Raw genomic sequence first — 18,785 nt, forward strand, 5'->3', positions numbered from 1 at the left:
CTCGATCTCCTGACCTCATGATCCGCCCGTCTCGGCCTCCCAAAGTGCTGGGATTACAGGCTTGAGCCACCGCGCCCGGCCGACACTAAACATTTTTATAAGTAATGCATGCCTGTGGTAAATTATCTTAAAACAGAACAAGAGGATACATTGGTGAAAAATAAGTTTCCCTCCCTCCAACTCAGTATCCAAGTTCTCTAGCTAACTCATCTTACCATTTTCCTGGTATCCATTCAGAGATATTATTTACATGGACAAGTACTATATTTTCATAAATAAAAGGCAAGTGCAAGTGAAATGGAGGCTGAGCTTAGATACTGGATTCTTTTCATTTCTTCCTTCCCCATTCTGGGTACAAATGGTGACCAAGGAAATATGTGATTACACAACATCCTGCCTTTGAGGAGTTATGTGATTACAAGACGATCTGATAAGCACTGCAACAGAGGTGTTTTGTACAAACAACAATGGAGCTTCTAGAATGGAACAGAGTGAATGCATTATTTACTAAGTGTCTGCTATATGCTAAACACTGAGTTATAATCCCTCCTGTATGTTCTAATTTACTTCTACCTTACAATGCTTGTACCGTATATTCTGATTTACAATGGCGCTGAAAGTTCAGTATTGTTGTCCTCATTTTACAGATGATGAAACACCCACCCAAGGCCTCTATACCATACAGAATGATGCCTCTCTCCAGTGGCCGCCCTGAGCACATGCCATGAAGAATGAAAGCCAGGAAACAAAGGAGCAAACTGGTTCATCATTAAAACCCGTATGCTTTCCCTTGGATCACAACTTTCCTTCTTTTTTTTTTTTTGATATGGAGTCTCGCTCAGTTGCCCAGGCTGGAGTGCAGTGTTGTAATCCCGGCTCACTGCAAGCTCCACCTCCCGGGTTCATGCCATTCTCCTGCCTCAGCCCCCCAAGTAGCTGGGACTGCAGGTGCCCGCCACTACGCCTGGCTAATTGTTTGTATTTTTAGTAGAGACAGGGTTTTACCATGTTAGCCAGGATGGTCTCGATCTCCTGACCTCATGATCCGCCCGACTCAGCCTCCCAAAGTGCTGGGATTACAGGCATGAACCACCGCGCCCGGCAGAATCACAACTTTCCTGATTCACCCAGGAAGAAATCCACGAGTTTCCAAAAGCAGCCTTTCCAGGCAGACCCTGAAAACATTTTTCCCAGGGTCCCAGAAACAAATCATCAACAAACCACTTTATGGCAAGCCCTGTTGCTCGCTGACCAGCCTCTGCTCTGCCTGAGAGGCCTCCAGACTACCCTGGTAGCACTCCCAGAAGAGCACAAAGTTCCATGAGACTGACATGAGGGACAGTGAATTATCCCAACTCATGGTTCTGAAGGGTTTATTAATGTATGCATGGATCAAAACCCTGGATGCCAAATATTTTGCTTCCAAATAAATTCTTCTTTGGTTCCTTTTTTTTTTTTTTTTTTTTTGAGATGATGTACTAGTCCATTTTCACACGGCTAACAAAGACATACCTGAGACTGGGCAATTTACCAAAAAAAAAAGGTTTAATGGACTTAACAGCTCCACGTGGCTGAGAAGGCCTCACAATTATGGTGGAAGGTAAAAGGCACGTCTCCCATGGTGGCAGACAAAAGAGAGCTTGTGCAGGGAAACTCCCCTTTTTAAAAACCAATGGATCTTGTGAGACTTATACACTATCACAAGAACACCACGGGAAAGACCTGCCCCGTGGTTCAATTACCTCCTACCGGGTCCCTCCCATAACACATGGGAATTCAAGGTGAGATCTGGGTGTGGACACAGCCAAACCATATCAGATGGACTCTCACTCTGTCGCCCAAGGCTGAAGTGCAATGGCATGATCTCGGCTCACTGCAACCTCCACCTCCTGGGTTCAAGCAATTCTTCTGCCTTAGCCTCCCGAGTAGCTGGGACTACAGTCAGGCACCACCACGCCTGGTTAAATTTTTGTGTTTTTTAGTAGAGATGGGGTTTCAACATGTTGGGCAGGCTGGTCTCGAACTCCTAACCTCAAGTGATCTGCCTGCCTCACCTCCTAAAAGTGCTGGGATTACAGGCATGAGCCACTGCACCCAGACCTTTGGTTCCTTCTTTATGAGTAGATAATGAAAAATAAATTTTTAACAAAAGAAATTCTCCTTTGGTATAAAATGATGCAAGTGTGTAAGACGGATCACCAAAGATGATACTGCTTCCTTTGATTAGAACCAAACCAGAAGTGGTACAGGATGACCACCACATGGCTACACAGACCAATCTCGGGGGGGTCAGGGCAGCACACTGGGAGAGTCTCGTTCTCCACTAACATTGTCAGTGTGCCCTGAGACTGGGCTTATCAATCAGACTCACTAGAGACTGATGTTTAAACCAAATCTTGTGTACTTGTTTATAGTTCAGAGAGGCTGGTATACTTGTACTGTATCCCTGTGTACCTAATGTAAGAATATACTCATTTACCCTCCTAGCAAGAAAGTGAAAGCATTTGTTTCACTAGATGCCTTCTATTGTTCAGTACTAAAAATTAAGAAAATATTTAATACTTGACAAGTCAAAAATGGATTTCACTTAAGTAGGCTTCCTCTGACTATGAGGGCATCATTCATAGCAGGACACAGAGGGCTTTGACTCACTCTCTGGAGCTCTACTCCTAACTCAGGCTGGCTCCGCACTTCCTTCTTCCAGGTACAGCGGTTCTGTATGCTGCAGGGGAGAAAGACACAAGGCCATCACTTCACTCCTGGCCATCCCATCTCTACAACTCATAGGCTAGTGTCAGACAAACCCTGGATCTCAGAATTTCAATCTCATGGGCCCTTTTGGGGAAATAATAACTATCTAAACATGTAGTTCTCTAAACTACAAAGCAACCCATCTTTTTTTTTTTTTAAAAAAAGAAACAAAGTCTTGCTCTGTCATCCAAGGGGGAGTGCAGTGGCGCAATGCTAGCTCACTGCAGCCTTGAAATCCTGGACTCAAGTGATTCTCTTGCTTCAGCCTCTAGAGTAGCTGGAATTATAGGTGTGAGTGACCACACCCAGCCTCCAACCCATCATTTCTTCTCTGTCCTCACTGTATCTAACCTGCATTCTCTGTACCTCTTACTACCCTCCAGGAGGCTTTAGTTGCAGCTTCTAGTAACAATAATTATTCAGTATCAGTAGGTCAGGAACATTTCTCTGGAAGCACCTCTGGCCTCAGTGACTGAAAAAGAATTCTGCTGGAGTTAATACAGAGCAAAGCCAGTTTTTGGCAACAGAATTAACATGTCGAAGGTACATTTAGAGCCCTGAGCCTTTTCTCATTTTAAGACTCCTGTTAGTTTCAAGTCAAGGCTAAATGAAACTAAAAAGACTCCTATCCAGCTAGAAGTTGCACTAATTTCAAAACTGTGTGAGCCTCTTGTTCTTGCAGGCATGAGTTGCAGCCATTGTTTCCTTGATAAGACTGGAGACTACGTAGCAACAGTTTTCTAACTGCTCAATCAAGCATTCTGAACACTAATAAGAAAACCTCTTGCTGAATTTGGGATAAAGATAATCTTACTTACCTAGACTCCCTGGGTGTAGGTGAGAAGGCTCTGTGTCAATTTCCGATCAGTATCAACTTCTCATGAAGGATAGATACAGTAAAGGCCATAAGAACCAGAGCCATACTTACCTTTAAGTAATAGACCTTAAAAGGCAGTACCATCTGGGAATGGAAAACACACCAAACATAGCGAGCAATTCATTTTGGAAATCATGTTAAACATCGCCAGGGAAGATACCCCATTTACCTTGAAGTGATTACACATTGCATGCCTGCATCAAAACATTTCATGTACCACATAAATATATACACCTACCATGTACCCATAAAAATTAAAAATATAACTGCCACTAACATTTTAATACATAGTCTTCAAAAGCAACTTTGTTATTATTTTTGTTTCATAACCAATTTTACTCCCCAAAACGAGTATCTTTCCATTTCAACATATAGCTGCATCATCATAAAAAAAATCACTAGGGAAAAAGTAACCACGGGCAGGGGCTCACGCCTGTGATCCCAGCACTTTCGGAGGCCAAGGTGGGTAGATCACGAGGTCAGGAGTTCGAGACCAGCCTGGCCAATATGGGGAAACGCTGTCCTCTACTAAAAATACAAAAATTAGCCGGGCATGGTGGCACACACCTGTAGTCCCAGCTACTCGGGAGGCTGAGCCAGAAGAATTGCTTGAACTTGGGAGATGGAGGTTGCAGTGAGTAGACCAGGTGTGGTGGCTCAAACCTATAATCCGAGCACTGTGGGAGGCTGATGTGGGCAGATCACTTGAGGCCAGGAGTTTCAGACCAGCCTGGCCAACATGGCAAAACCACATCTCTACTAAAAATACAAAAATTAAATGGGTGTGGTGGCATGCGCCCGTCATCCCAGCTACTCTGGTAGATGAGGCATGAGAATCACTTGAACCCGGGAGGCACAAGTTGCAGTGAGCAGAGATTGCACCACTGCACTCCAGTCTGGGCAACAGTGAGACTCTGTCTCAACAAATAAATAAATAAATAGACAAATAAATAGTAAATAGTGGTGATCTCTGGGTGACAGGAATGTGGTGCCATTTTTTCCCCTGTATTTTTTAACTTTCTAAAATACACATATACTGCTTTTGTAATTATGTTATTTTAATATTTTAAAAGATAATTTTCAGAGAAAGCAGATGCTGGGCTATAGAAAGAATTTCAATACAAACAGGTTGTAGTTGTTATTACTGGTTCCATGTTAGAGACAGAAATGGAAAAACTTGCAAAAGATTGTGGTGGAAGGATTTTTAAATTTTGATGATTAAAATATGTTACTTGAACATATAGTAGATATACAGTCGGCCGGGCGCGGTGGCTCAAGCCTGTAATCCTAGCACTTTGGGAGGCCGAGGCGGGTGGATCACGAGGTCAGGAGATCGAGACCATCCTGGCTAACACGGTGAAACCCCGTTTCTACTAAGAAATACAAAAAACTAGCCGGGCGAGGTGGCGGGCACCTGTAGTCCCAACTACTCAGGAGGCTGAGGCAGGAGAATGGCGTGAACCCGGGAGGCGGAGCTTGCAGTGAGCTGAGATCCGGCCACTGCACTCCAGCCTGGGCGACAGAGCGAGACTCCGCCTCAAAAAAAAATAAAATAAAATAAATAAAAAAAAAAAGACATACAGTCAAGCATTTGTGATTTTTTACAAAACTGAGTTAGGGGTATAATGCGGTCTAATTTTCAATCTTGGTCTATCTTGGACTTTGTATGTCATCTCTTTATTTTCAGGAAGATAAAGCTTTCAAGCTTCCTCCTCCTTGGTCTACTTGTTTATAGTTTTGATAGCTGTTAGGAAAGATAGTCTAGGGAAGATTGTTTCCTCTCCCATTTCAGGTATATCCCTCTCTCTGGTAATCCACTGAGTTAACATCACATGCTTCATTTCAAAGCCTTGGAAACTGTGTTTATTTCTTTGTAATTATGGCAACAGGATTTAAAGAAGAGAGCCATGGGAGTCTCCTGTTCTTGGTGAAAGAGCCACAAATCCAGGTCAGGAGAATCTCAGACTACAATGAGACATCGCTGATGTAAGAATAGCATTAAAGGCCGGGCGTGGTAGCTCAAGCCTGTAATCCCAGCACTTTGGGAGGCCAAGACAGGCGGATCACGAGGTCAGGAGATCGAGACCATCCTGGCTAACACGGTGAAACTTCATCTCTACTAAAAAAATAAAAAATAAAATTGCCGGGCAAGGTGGCGAGCGCCTGTAGTCCCAGCTACTCAGGAGGCTGAGGCAGAAGAATGGCATAAACCTGGGAGGCAGAGCTTGCAGTGAGCCGCGATCCGGCCACCGCACTCTGGCCTGGGCGACAGAGCGAGACTCCGTCTCAAAAAAAAAAAATAGTATTAAATAGGCCGGGTGCGGTGGCTCATGCTTGTAATCTCAGCACTTTGGGGGGCCAATGCGGGTGGATCACAAGGTCATGAGATCGAGGCCATCTTGGCCAATATGATGCAGCCCCATCTCTACAAAAAAAAAAAAAAAAAAAAAAAAAAATTGGCCAGGCGTGGTGGCAGGTGCCTGTGCCAGCTACTCGGGAGGCTAAGGCAGGAGAATCACTTGAACCCAGGAGGCAGAGGTTGCAGTGAACTGACATTGTGCCACTACACTCCAGCCTGGCTACAGAGTGAGACTCTGTCTCAAAAAAAAAAAAAAAAAAAAAAAGATAAGCACAAACCGAGAAGGGAAAGATGACTATGTGAACACCACAGTGACTCAATAATGAACATTTATTTGGCTTACACCTTCATATACAGGCTATTAGTTCTTCTTCAACATGTATGCTTTGAACTGGTCTAGTCTGTAGGGAAGTTTGTTCCTACCATTCTTCCACCTGTCCTGGAAGCACCTTTACTGGGACTCCCCAGGTACCTCTTTTGTGATCCATCCCCACAAGGTCTAGCTCTTAGCTGTCAAGAGATGTCATTTGTGGCAGATTCTGCTGTTTCTTATCTAACTTACTTTCCACATCTCTTTTCATTGATAACAAAGCCCTGATTTTGTGCAGGTAGATTATCATGGGAGGCTGGGTCCTTCCCCTAGTGACAAGGGCTGAAGCATGATGGGCCCCAAATAATTATATTTATTCTTGGTAATAACTAGTTTAGGATGGGTACATGACACAATACATGTCTGCATATTTTACCTAGATTCTACTGTCAACTTTACCAACATGCTAAGGGTGGCAGAGGAGAAGCACTGGGACTTTGATGTTGTCACTGGGCCACCAAATTAACCAACCTGCAACTGCTCTTTGAACATCATTTCAGTGGGTTTGCTGTTACTTGTAGCTGAAACTATCCTATTAGATATTCCACAAAATCACATACCTAAGTTGTCAAATCTCCTAATATTGTTTTAATAACCATGCAGCCATTCATTAAGCTTTTAGATACAGGGATGTGCCTGGCACTAGAATAAGGAAATATGTTGAGACTTTTCAGGCTTTTTTATCAAGGTACCCATCATTTTCGTCTTTTTTTTCCCCAAACACCTTTATAAATGGACAATTTCTTTCACTTACATTATCTTATAATCTGAAACTACCCTCTGAGTTAGCCCAGAGAGGCATCCTGAGCTGTTTGCTGCTGAGGAAAGCAAAGTTGTAAACTGGCCAAGATTACCAACCAATCAGTGTCAGAGCTTGGGACGGAGTTCAATTTTCCAATTCCAAATCTCTACACTAGGGCACTCCCTCTTCCGCCAACACACAATAGGAAATGACTGGCTCTAGGGTAGGCTGAATGTGAGGTATCTGGGGGCGAACAATGTCCCGCGACGCAAACCTAGGGCTCTATACCCGCGTGGGGTCCTCTGTGACTATGGAGCTGACGTGGCTCGGTTAGGCTGCAGCTACGGGTACAATACATAATGCCTCTAGAACAATTTGAGTAGGAGCCTAGCAACCTGGCCTACACCGATGTCAACGTTGTGAACGTACAAAAAGACATTCCTTCATGTTCTACGGCCCCACCATCCGCCCAAGACACAAAGGACAGCTCAAGCCCAGGTTAGGCCCGAACCCCCGGCCTCTCAATCACCCCGCTCTGGCCAGAACGAAATTTCAGCCCTACAGGGCACTGTTGGCCAAACCCACATTTTGTTACCGATTTTCTTTCGAGTTCCGGTGTCTCCCAGTCTTCTTTCTGCCCTTCTTCTCGGAAACATTACGTCCCTCTGGGGTCACCCTAAGACTCTACCGGGTAAACAGGCCCGGAGCTCACAGGGGAGACCCTGCTAGCGGAAGCGGAAATGCTTGCTTAGAGAAAAGGAGGAAAACTACCTCTCGCAGCTGCCCAGTAGCTACAGGTCCTCGGTTAAGGTGTTCGATTGGTCAACACAAAAGGAGGACTTCCCCTTCGGGAGAACTCCGGCCAATCAAAGGGCAGGATGGCGGATAGGGCTGGGGGCGGGTCGCTTCCGGCGGCTTTTCCCGCAGCTCCTGCGTAGAGGAGCATGAGAGCGTGGGAGTTTTGCAGCGGCCGTGGCGTTTTTCGTCGCGTCCCGGTCGGGCGTCGCTTTCTGCAGCTCCTGTCCGGGAGCGCGAGGCCTGTCATTAGCCGCCGAGCGGTAAGTGGGCCCCTTTCGAGGTCGGGCCAGGAGGAGGAGCAGTCAGCGTAGGTTTTTAAGGGGGGTTCGGAGGGAATCGAGGGAGGCTAGGGGTACTGGAGGAGCTTGGCCGCAGAATAGGTCTGTTTAAAGACTGTTCTCTCCCCGCGCAGCTTCGTCTCGAAGTCCCTGTGGCGTCTGGAAGAAGGCATTCCCCACCCGCCAAATGGCGTCCATGCCCCCGACTCCCGAGGCCCAGGTGAGTGGAGGTACATTTTTCGTCCAAGTCTGTTGCTGCTTTCGGTCTCTTCCTGATCCCCTCCTTTGGAGGAGGGTTGGGCATTCATGTTGTGGTAGGAGTGCGCCTGAGCCCCAAATAGCCCTTTGACCAAGCGTTCTTCGTTCCAAGACCAGGCATATAGAAGTGGTTTACTAACTTCTTTCTTTCAGAACTACCAACTGGGAGCAGGGTCCTTGGAGGAATCTCTGAGAGAGTTTCTCAGTGTCTTATCTGTTTTGTTTGGAGATAAGGTCTGGCCTTCTCGCTGGAGTGTTGCTTGCCTGGCTGGAGTGCAGTGCTGAGATCATAGCTCCATCTGGAACTCAGGGAATCCTCGCGCCTCAGCTTCTCCAGTAGCTGAGAGGCGCGCATACCACAGTGTCTGGCCACTTTTAAAAATTCTTTATGGGGATGGAGTCTTGCGGCTTTGCCCAGGAACTCCTGGCCTGCAGCTGTCCTCCCACCTCGACCTCCCAAAGTGCTAGGATCAAAAGTGACTTTCTGGTTCCCAAAAGTACAGATTTGGTACTTATCCAATTTGAATGAATTTTTAAATTAAGCACATTTCTAGACTCCGCACTTGTAGAGTAATAATAAATCCCAGGTGATTCATTCACACCATTAGGGAAGGTGGGGTAGGCCTGGATGAAGCGCTGGAGTGAGCTTAGCAATGAGTGTCATAGGGACTAGAGAGAGGAAATAGCAAAGGGAAGGATGTTGGGAGAATCCTGTAACCTTTATCTCTTTATGATTCTTCCTGGGCTGCCCAACCTTCTTTTCTTTTCTTTTTCTTTTTTTTAGTTTTTGAGATGGAGTCTCGCTGTGATGCCTAGGCTGGAGTGCAATGGTGCGATCTCAGCTCCCCGTAATCTCTGCTTCCTGGATTCAAGCGATTTTCTTGTCCCAGCCTCCCAAGTAGCTGGGACTACAGGCACATGCCACCACACCAAGCTATTTTCATTTTAATTTGTTTTTATTTTATTTTGAGATGAAATTTTGCTCTGTTGCCCAGGCTGGAGTGCAGTGGCACAATCTCAGCTAACTGCAACCTCTTCCTCCTGGGTTCAAATAATTCTCCTGCCTCAGCCTCCCAAGTAGCTGGGATTACAGGCATGCGCCACCACATCTGGCTAATTTTTTGTATTTAGTGGAGACAGAGTTTCACCATGTTGGTCAGGCTGGTCTTGAACTCCTGACCTCAGGTGATCCACTCGCCTCCACCTCCCAAAGTGCTGGGGTTACAGGCATGAGCCACTGTGCCCGGCCTTAATTTTTGTAATTTTACTAGAGACAGGGTTTCATCATATTGGCCAGGCTGGTCTCGAACTCCTGACCTCAAGTCATCTGCCCCCCCCCCCAGACTCCCAAAGTGTTGGGATTACAGGGATGAGCCACCGCACCCAGCCCCAACCTTCTCCTTTTCTTAGAGGATCCTTACTTAATGGTTTTTCCCCGAAGAGCTGTTCTCTCATCTTTTCTCTTCCAAGATAGACTGTAATTGTCACAGTCCACCATCCTTATACCACTGCCTAAAAATATCCATGTTTACTCTCTTCTTTCCAATCCTCACCCCACCCCTTAGAACCCATTTACCCCACTCCTGCACTCAAGAACCTTTTACACCAAGCCCTTTTACCCGTGCATCTGATGTTTCTAGCTCTTCTCATCCTTCCTAGGTTAAGTAAGGGACTGAACCTCCACCCTTTTGTACTGACACAGGCTCTTTTGTTTCAGGGACCAATACTCTTTGAGGATCTGGCTGTGTATTTTTCCCAAGAGGAGTGTGTGACTCTGCACCCTGCCCAGATGTCCCTCAGCAGAGATGCTACAAAGGAGTGTTTGGAGGATGCAGCCTTGATGGGTAAGGCATTTGTTTTTCTTGCATCTGGAACTTTTGTCAGTTTTAGGATGAGAACTTAATGCTTTTTCCACATGTTGGTATGGTGGAGTGGGACCTGTCCTTGAGTAATTTATGTGGAGATGATAATTGTATGAGAGAAAAAGTTTTAAAATATGAGATGATTTATTTTTTTTTTTTTTTTTTGGGGAGGGGGGGGGACGGAGTCTGGCTCTGTCTCCCGGACTGGAGTGCAGTGGCGCGATCTCTGCTCACTGCAAGCTCCACCTCCTAGGTTCACGCCATTCTCCTGCCTCAGCCTCCCGAGTAGCTGGGACTACAGGTGCCCAACACCATCCTGGCTAATTTTTTGTATTTTTAGTAGTGACGGGGTTTCACTGTGTTAGCCAGGATGGTCTCAGTCTCCTGACCTCATGATCTGCCTGCCTCGGCCTCCCAAAGTGCTGGGATTACAGGCATAAGCCACCGCGCCCGGCCAAGATGATTTCTTAAAGACAAAACTTCAGTCTAGTACAGTGCCTGTGGTTTAGTACAAGAGATGGCAGTATTTGGTACTTTCACAAACATTTATTGCAGTTAGTTTACAATTTTACTTGGGAAATCCTGTTAGTATCGATGACTATCATTTGCTAAAGACTGGAAATTGATTTACTCTTAAGTGGTGCTATGCCTTTCTCACCTATGGGGAACCATACACAGATGGACTCTTGTGCCTCAGTAGATTTTATTTCTTACTAGGATTGAGTATCTAAACTATTCTATTTATTTGTTCTAAGTAATTATTCTAAATAGTTTGGAATAGTTTAGATACTCAATCCTAGTCAGAAAAGAACTAGAATAACTAGTTATTCTAAATAACTCATATTTTCTATCTTCCACTTTTCTCTTCATCATGTTCATGTTGTCTTCTATCTGCTTAAACTTATGGAGTATATTTATAATGGTTATTTAAACTTTTTTTTCCTGCTAGTTTTATCATTAATGTGGTTTCTGGGTCTGTTTCTATTGATTGATTTGTCTTCTAGTTATGGGTTATATTTTCTATATTTTCTTTACTTGCTTGGTAAATTTTGGTTGGATGTTGGATTAAGAATTTTATGTTTTTGGAGCCAGGATTTTGTTGCATTTTAAAAAATATTTTGGGTTTTGTTGTAGGAGGCGGTTAAGTTACTTGGGGTCAGTTTGATTGTTTCAAGGTGTGCTTTTTTTTTTTTTTGCTTTGTTAGGATGGGTTCAGATCAGCCTTTCTGCTAGGGCTTATTTGAGTTACTGCTAAGGCAGTATTTTTCCGTGGACATTGCTGCTCAATGTCTTACGTCTTTCCACTTTGGCTGGAGGCAACATGGACTGGTTATTGCTCTGTTATTCCTTCTAGGCGGTTCTTTCCACGGCATTGGGTAGTTTCTTCATGCACTTGTAGATTACTCAGCCAAGGTTGTGGTTTTTTTTTGTATTTGTTCTTGTTTTTTGATACAGTATCTTGATCTGACACTCAGGCTGGAGTGCAGTGGCACAATCACGGCTCACTGCAGCGCTGACCTCCCAGGCTCAAGCAGTCCTCCCACCTCAGCCTCCCAAGTAGCTGGGACTACAGGCATGTACTACCATGCCTAGCTAATTTTTTTTTTTTTTTTTTTTTTTTTTTTTGTAGAGACAGGGCTTTGCCATATTGCCCAGGCTGGTCTCGAACTCCACGGCTCAAGTGATCCTCCCACCTCAGCCTCCCAGTGTGCTAGGATTACAGGTGTGAGTCACTGTACCTAGCCTCAGGAAGGTCTTAAGAGGACCCCATGTAGATGACCTGAGCTCTCTTTCTGAGCAGCTGCCTCTTTGCTGTTTTGCTTTCAAATTCTAGCTGCCTTGGCATCCCTGATCTCTGAACTCAGTCTCCTCAAATCAGCAAAAGCACTTGGTACTGTTTGGATTCCCATGCACTATACTGCAGCCCTTTCTAGTCAGTGAGTTGGGAAAATCATAGAACTTTGTTTCTCTGGAAAGAAAGGTTCCTTTTGTATTGATATATTTGCATTATAACTGAAGAATTCTTGGAAGATATTACAAAGGAATGTTAGTTTTGTCAGCCATCCTTGTAAGTAGATTGGCTGTTATTATCATGCAGTACGCACAGCCTTCTACCTTGATCTTTCCTTAGTGAGGGATAAAGAGATTTTGGAGAGTTCTCCTGGTGATAATAAAACTGTTTCTGATAACCTGTGTGCTTCTCTGTTATAGGAGAAAAATGCTCACTTCATTGCTTTCTTTTCTTTTTAAAATTATTTTCTTTCTCCCTCATTCTTGCTGTCATCTATCTCATCATCTTATCTTTTTTTTCTTTCTTGCTTGCTTTTTTTTTTTTTTTTTTTTTTTTTTTTTTTTTTTTTTGGAAGACTGGAGTCTCGCTCCTGTCGCCCAGGCTGGAGTGCAGTGGCCGCGATCTCAGCTTACTACAAGCTCACCTCCCATCCCAGGTTCATGCATTCTCCTGCCTCCAGCCTGCCACGAGTAGCTGGGAACTACAAGTGCCCCCACCTCACTCCGGCGTAGTTTTTGGGGTATTTTTTGTAGGAGGAGCGGGTTTCCACCGTGTTAGCCAGGATGGTCTCATCTCCTGACCTCGTGATCCCCGCCCGTCTGCGGCCTCCCAAAGTGCTGGGATTACAGGGCTTGAGCCATCGGCCCGCCTCTTTTTTTTTTTTTTTTTTTTTTTTTAAGAAACAAGTTCTGGCTCTGTCACCTAGGCTGGAGTGCAGTGGCACAACTCAAAACTCCTGAGCTCAAGTGATCCTCCTTTCTCAGCCTCCTGAGTATCTAGGACTCCAGGCATGTGCCACCAAGCCTGGCTAATTTTTAAAAATTATTTTTTGTAGAGATGGAGTCTCACTATGTTGCCCAGACTGGTCTCAAACTTCTAGCCTCAAGTGATCCTTCCACCTCAGCTTCCCAAAGTGCTGAGATTACAGGCGTGAGACACTTGCCCAACCCCTCTCTTTCTTGATAAATATGAATCCTAATCTTTTTTCTAATTGTTAATTGTTCTGCTGTCACTTGAGATAGCTTCAAAAATGAAAGGCTCTTGAGGTCTAAATAGACAAGCTGGAAAATTTCACCTCTAGACAGCCACTACTGAGATTGTCCTTAGTACCTATCCCACTGGACTCTGACTTAGTTATAGCTATTCTCTCCTCCTTACCTTTGGATATTCACCCAAAACTGGATCTTCTGGGAGGCCAGGAGAGTCTGCTTCGTCCTAATTTTGTGTGTTTCGTGTCTGGGTTATAGGATAACCCTTCTAAATTTTCCTGGTCCTCTTTGTAACTACCTTTTAGCTTACTTTTTTCCCAGTATCCCTTGAAGGTATTGTCTATGTTTTGCTTTCTTTTGTTTTATCAACAGGAGAGGAAGGCAAGCCAGAGATTAATCAGCAGTTAAGCCTAGAGTCTATGGAACTTGACGAGCTTGCCCTAGAAAAGTACCCCATTGCTGCACCCCTTGTCCCTTACCCAGAAAAATTCTCTGAGGATGGAGTTGGAAACCCTGAAGGGAAAATATTAAGTGGAACTCCCACTTGCAAGAGAAGGGTCATCAGCCTTTTAGTTACCATTGAAAACCACACCCCGTTAGTAGAACTCTCTGAATATTTAGGAACCAACACACTTTCTGAAATTCTTGATTCTTCCTGGGAAGGAGCCAGAAATGTGTATAAATGTCCTGAGTGTGACCAAAACTTCAGCGATCATTCATACCTGGTTTTGCATCAGAAAGTTCATTCAGGAGAGAAAAAACATAAATGTGGTGACTGTGGGAAGACCTTCAATCATAGAGCCAACCTGAGGACACACAGGAGAATCCATACTGGTGAGAAACCTTATAAGTGTGCCAAGTGCAGTGCCAGCTTTCGCCAGCACTCGCATCTGTCCCGACACATGAATAGCCATGTAAAGGAGAAGCCCTATACATGTAGCATATGTGGTAGAGGTTTTATGTGGCTCCCAGGATTGGCACAGCATCAGAAAAGCCACAGTGCTGAAAAAGCTTACGAATCTACTAACCGTGATAAACATTTTAATGATAAACCAAATCTTGCTTTGCCTGAGGAAACATTCATATCAGGCCCCCAGTACCAGCACACTAAGTGCATGAAGAGCTTCAGGCAGTCCTCATATCCTGCCCTTTCTGAGAAGAGCCACGACGAGGACTCTGAACGCTGCAGCGATGATGGGGACAATTTCTTCTCATTCTCAAAATTCAAGCCCTTACAATGTCCTGACTGTGACATGACCTTTCCTTGTTTCTCTGAGCTTATTTCCCATCAGAACATTCATACAGAGGAAAGGCCCCATACATGCAAAATATGCGAGAAAAGTTTTGCTTTGGACTCAGAACTTGCATGCCACCAGAAGAGCCACATGGTAGAGGAAACTTTGAAATGTACTGTGTGTGGGAAAAGTTTCAGGTCGAATTTGCATCTCGTTACTCATAAGCGAACTCACATAAAAAACACCACATAAATATAACAACTTGTTATCAGTGATTGGGCTTTTCAGTATCTGTATGGTGGGAAGCAGTTACTGTATATGTCCCAGGCAATGTGCTAAGCACTTTACACACATTCCCATGTAATACTTAATTCTTACCACAACCTTGATTTAGGCAGTATCATTTCCATTTTATAACTAGGGACGCAAAATCCATGCCACAAAGCTAGTGAATGAACCCAGTAACTCGGTTACTGTTCAACTGTGAGCCAGGAAAAGATACAAAACTTTTGTTTAAATTCAATTTTCATTAAAATGAAGGCTCTTGCTAGAGTTCTTTTAATTTTGTTTACGTAGTTTCTAACTTTTAGAAGGAGGAGAATTTATTTATATTTTGCCAGTTCTGCAGCTATATCTAGGAAAGTAAATGCTTTTATATGTTTTATACTTTTTTTTGCTATAACTATTTGAATGTAATATTTGTATAAGATTGCTGTTTTACATGTGCATTCCCATAGGCATTTAGAAGTTTTTTTTCTGCCCTGTAAAAGTTCTCAAACGGGTGGACTAGTTTATATCTTGATGGCCATTAGTATCCACAGAGTTCTCTGTCATGGTTCTGATGCCAGGGGCAGGTACTGGCATTTAGGACCCAATTGTTTGCAAGAATTTTGGAAGTCTAACTGCAGCCCTTTTCTGGAGGCTGGACTTGACTTGGGGAGGGGAAAAAGTACTTGCTCCTTTCTAAGATTTGCCTCCAAATCGCTACTGAAGCACATTACCTGTCTTACTATGAGTAATTGTAATTGTTTCTCAGTGAGCATGCTAGCTACTTTAGATATATTATCTAATTTAATCTTCAGAATAAATCTATGACAGAGAAAAAAAAAAAACCTTTGTTTCATAAACAAGGAAACTGAAGTCCTCAGAGGGTAAAGTCAGTACTTTGCCCAGCACACAAATCACATTGTGGTGAAACTGACATTAAGCTTGGGTCTCTGTGACTCCAAAGGCCATGCAGTCTGCAAGACTGCAGCATTTGTTGACATTTGCACCACGTAGTAACACTGCAAGCAGCCAGGGAAAGGGGAGCTGAGATAGGTAGGTGAGAATGGTCATCATGGAGGCGATTCATTGTGCTTGCATCCTCGAACCCCTTCATTCCCTTTGTGCTGTACCCAAAGCCTGACTTACATATACAGTTGTAAAGCAGCAGAAGACTCTCCAGGACTTCAGGTTTGAATTCTTGTCTCTCTAATCAGATAAGAGATTTCACACTTTGCAGAGGACAGTACTGAAGGTCTTAGCTGGGTTTTGGTTTTTTAAAAAACACCCTTAACATTTCCTCTCCATCTCCAAAGAAAATGCATATAGAAAATTGTTAGATTTTAACCAAAATACTTAATAATATGTAGATCTTTACCTACCGCTATTATAGATAAATATTGGAGCAAAATATTGTTAAATAGTATGGTTATTAATGTTTAAGAACCACAGAATGTTGTAAATATAGATTCATATACAATTTCTCATTAAAGTTGATTGTATGCCTGTCAGCAAAACAGTATTTACATGGGTTTTGATTAGGATGGAAGAATGCTCTCATTCTACTTAAATAGACAGTATAAAAGTATAATATTTGCTAAAATTGAATTGTTGCTGTGAATCATCATGAGAAAAGATAAAGGACTCTTGAGGACTAATTGTATGGAAGGTAGCAGAAGGTGGTCCTACAGAACAGCAGATTGAGGACTGAACATAGAAAAAGATGCTGGCTACTCAGCTAAGCTCTTATTACTGAGTAGAGGCAGGAAGATACTGTTTAGGTGAGAGGAAAACTGAAATTAACAAAAACATCCCTAACCCAGAGAGAGTTTCTCTCTGTTTGTCATTTTTGTCTTGTTTCTGGTTTGCAGATCCACAGTTGAGACTGTGTGCTGCTCTGTATGTCAAGGTCAGACTTGACTCTTTGTTTCTGATGTCTCCACTCTTAGGAGACAGGACACCAGCTTCCAGGTTTCTCTGAGGTGCTTTGAAATGTGTAGCAAGATGGTCTCCAGTTAGATTACGTATTAGCCAACTCTGAGATATCATGATCTTTGTTAAATAACAACAAGAACACCACCTCCTTGCTCTCCTGCTTCTGCCCTCAGTGGGAGAAACTGGCAGGTGCCTCAGCACTTATCAGGGGCCCTAATATTTCAGTCAAAGATCTAATGAGTCACAGGATGGGGGATGAAATTGGGAAAGGTCTGGATTAGCAGAGTTGCTGCAGAAAGAAGTAGAGGGGAATATCTTAGAAGGTACTTGGACAGAATGGGGGTGATATAAAAGATGGATGCTGTCATTTTTGTTTTGGCTCCTAGAAAACATAGCAGAAAGCGAGAGTTTGTGCCATACGTCCTGTTTTGCACCTTAATGGGGAAGTTTGCCTTTCCACATGAGTCTTCCTTCACAATTAACCTCTAATTTTTACAGTTTTATTCTCCAGATTTTGGAAGATTATGACAAACTTCCCTAAAAGATTAGAAAAAATAGCCCTTTTCAGAAACATTAACATACATGTGGGTATAACTAAAATGGCTTTTTGGTATAATACTGTTAATGATTGGTATGCAGAAAAAAATGAAAATCCCCTAAGTGTCAGTTACTGGGAAATAGGCCTATTTTCAGTTGTTTGCTTATTGTGCACTTGTACTTAAATACATTTGCTGGATGTAATTCAAGCTGCTTTGCCCCCAGGGAATTGAAGGAAAAGATATATCTGCTGGTGAGCTTCAGGTTTTTTATGATGATGGCTTTTCACCCTTCTGTTTACAGTGTCAGTTGATGGAGATAAATTCCATAAAATTGTCATTAACTCAGAGATACTAGCCTACCATGTTAGGTGCTATTCACAAATACTGGATAAAAGTTAATATGGGAATGAAAAACTAAATGCAAGAGTTTATTGCTATGAATGATTGGTTAACTGCATTTTGCAGCATGGAAATCAACACACTACGAGAGTGAAAACTTTATGCTGAATAAATTGACTCAGACAAATTTTTTCGTTTTTGTTGTTGATGCAGTGATGAAAATGTGTTTCCAACAGTTCCTTAACATGATTGCTGGAATAAACAGTCTGTTAAACAGTCATCATTGATGGAAACAGCATTTTTCCAATGGAATTCAGATGTCAGCATTTACATTTTGTAATTTAAGAAATTGTGGAACGTAGTTGTTCTTGAATGAGGTGGACTCACAATAGTTTTATTTAGAGCTTTGTTGCTACAGGTGGTAGTCTATTGACACCTCCTCATTTGACATAGAAAATGATTAACCCAATAATTCAGGGAGTTAAAACTCAAATGACATTTCACAGTAAATGCCATTTTGAGTCTTTGCCTCCTGAGTTTCCATATAATTAAGTGGCAATGTTCTAGTGACTGCAGCATAAGATGTCATACAATCTGAAACTGCAGAGTCTGATCAAAGTAATCTGCAATTTACTGCCTATGTGTACAAAGGGAGACATAGCAGGTTATAGTTTATATGAATAGTCTATTTTGAATGTTCATTAAACTTGTTATCCCTGTGGGATTTTAGTAGGAAAGTGTTTTTGCTTTAAGCATCTGTTTAACAAAATGATGTTCATTACATTAGAAGTGTATATATTCATGTGGTTTAGTTTTGTAATTTAGGAGAGCTATTGATCTGATTCAAAGATGACCATTACCCATCTTTCCAAGGCCTATCTAAGTAGTACAGGTGTTTTGTCTTTTAAAATTGACATTCCTCTTTGTATTAAGTCTGTAGGGGAGAATACAATATAAATATTCTTCTGTGTAAACATAAGAATGTGCTGTAATCCCCAGTTCCTTTGGATACCTCAGAATTATATTTATTGTATACACTTATACTGTTTGTTTAATGTGTTGGTTTTACTGTTTTTGACGTATTCTCATCAGTCTTCGCTCTAGTTTGCAAGCTCTGAAGTTATTGATTACGTCTAATGTGCAATTTGGCTTCTAATAAATGATATTTTATGATGATG

The 18,785-nt window shown here is 42.9% G+C and overlaps 3 protein-coding genes across 10 annotated transcripts in view; 2 read left to right on the forward strand and 1 right to left on the reverse strand.

The window, feature by feature from the left end:
• NAA60 (N-alpha-acetyltransferase 60, NatF catalytic subunit) overlaps positions 1–7,849 on the reverse strand; it is a 46,543-nt gene extending 38,694 nt beyond the window's left edge. The window contains exons 1-3 of one of the 5 annotated variants that reach the window (XM_017886307.1): positions 7,695–7,841; positions 3,570–3,712; positions 2,653–2,722 (exon numbers count right to left, since the gene is read on the reverse strand). The gene's annotated coding sequence lies outside the window, so the exon portion shown is untranslated. Of the gene's footprint in view, positions 1–2,652; positions 3,713–7,684 lie in introns of all 5 variants that reach the window. The other 4 variants (XM_017886310.1, XM_017886308.1, XM_017886309.1 and 1 more) reach the window with 4 other exon arrangements.
• ZNF597 (zinc finger protein 597) lies at positions 6,223–18,781 on the forward strand. Of its 2 annotated transcripts, none has more exons than XM_017886301.1 (4): positions 6,223–7,597; positions 8,310–8,395; positions 10,151–10,277; positions 13,668–18,781. In XM_017886301.1, exons 2-4 carry the CDS (start codon positions 8,363–8,365, stop codon positions 14,780–14,782), a joined length of 1,275 nt encoding a protein of 424 aa, XP_017741790.1. In that variant the 5' UTR covers positions 6,223–7,597; positions 8,310–8,362; the 3' UTR covers positions 14,783–18,781. The 2 variants fall into 2 exon arrangements, with proteins under 2 accessions (XP_017741790.1, XP_017741789.1); XM_017886300.1 differs by lacking the exon at positions 6,223–7,597 and adding an exon at positions 7,980–8,157.
• ZSCAN32 (zinc finger and SCAN domain containing 32) overlaps positions 8,327–18,785 on the forward strand; it is a 60,597-nt gene continuing 50,138 nt past the window's right edge. For 2 of the 3 annotated variants that reach the window (XM_017886291.1, XM_017886288.1), the window contains exons 1-2: positions 8,327–8,405; positions 10,151–10,277. The gene's annotated coding sequence lies outside the window, so the exon portion shown is untranslated. Of the gene's footprint in view, positions 8,406–9,220; positions 9,264–10,150; positions 10,278–18,785 lie in introns of those variants that run through there. The other variant, XM_017886289.1, reaches the window with a different exon arrangement.

This window comes from Rhinopithecus bieti, unplaced genomic scaffold (assembly GCF_001698545.2).
Source record: "Rhinopithecus bieti isolate Rb0 unplaced genomic scaffold, ASM169854v2 scaffold_13704, whole genome shotgun sequence".
Lineage (NCBI taxonomy): Eukaryota > Metazoa > Chordata > Mammalia > Primates > Cercopithecidae > Rhinopithecus > Rhinopithecus bieti.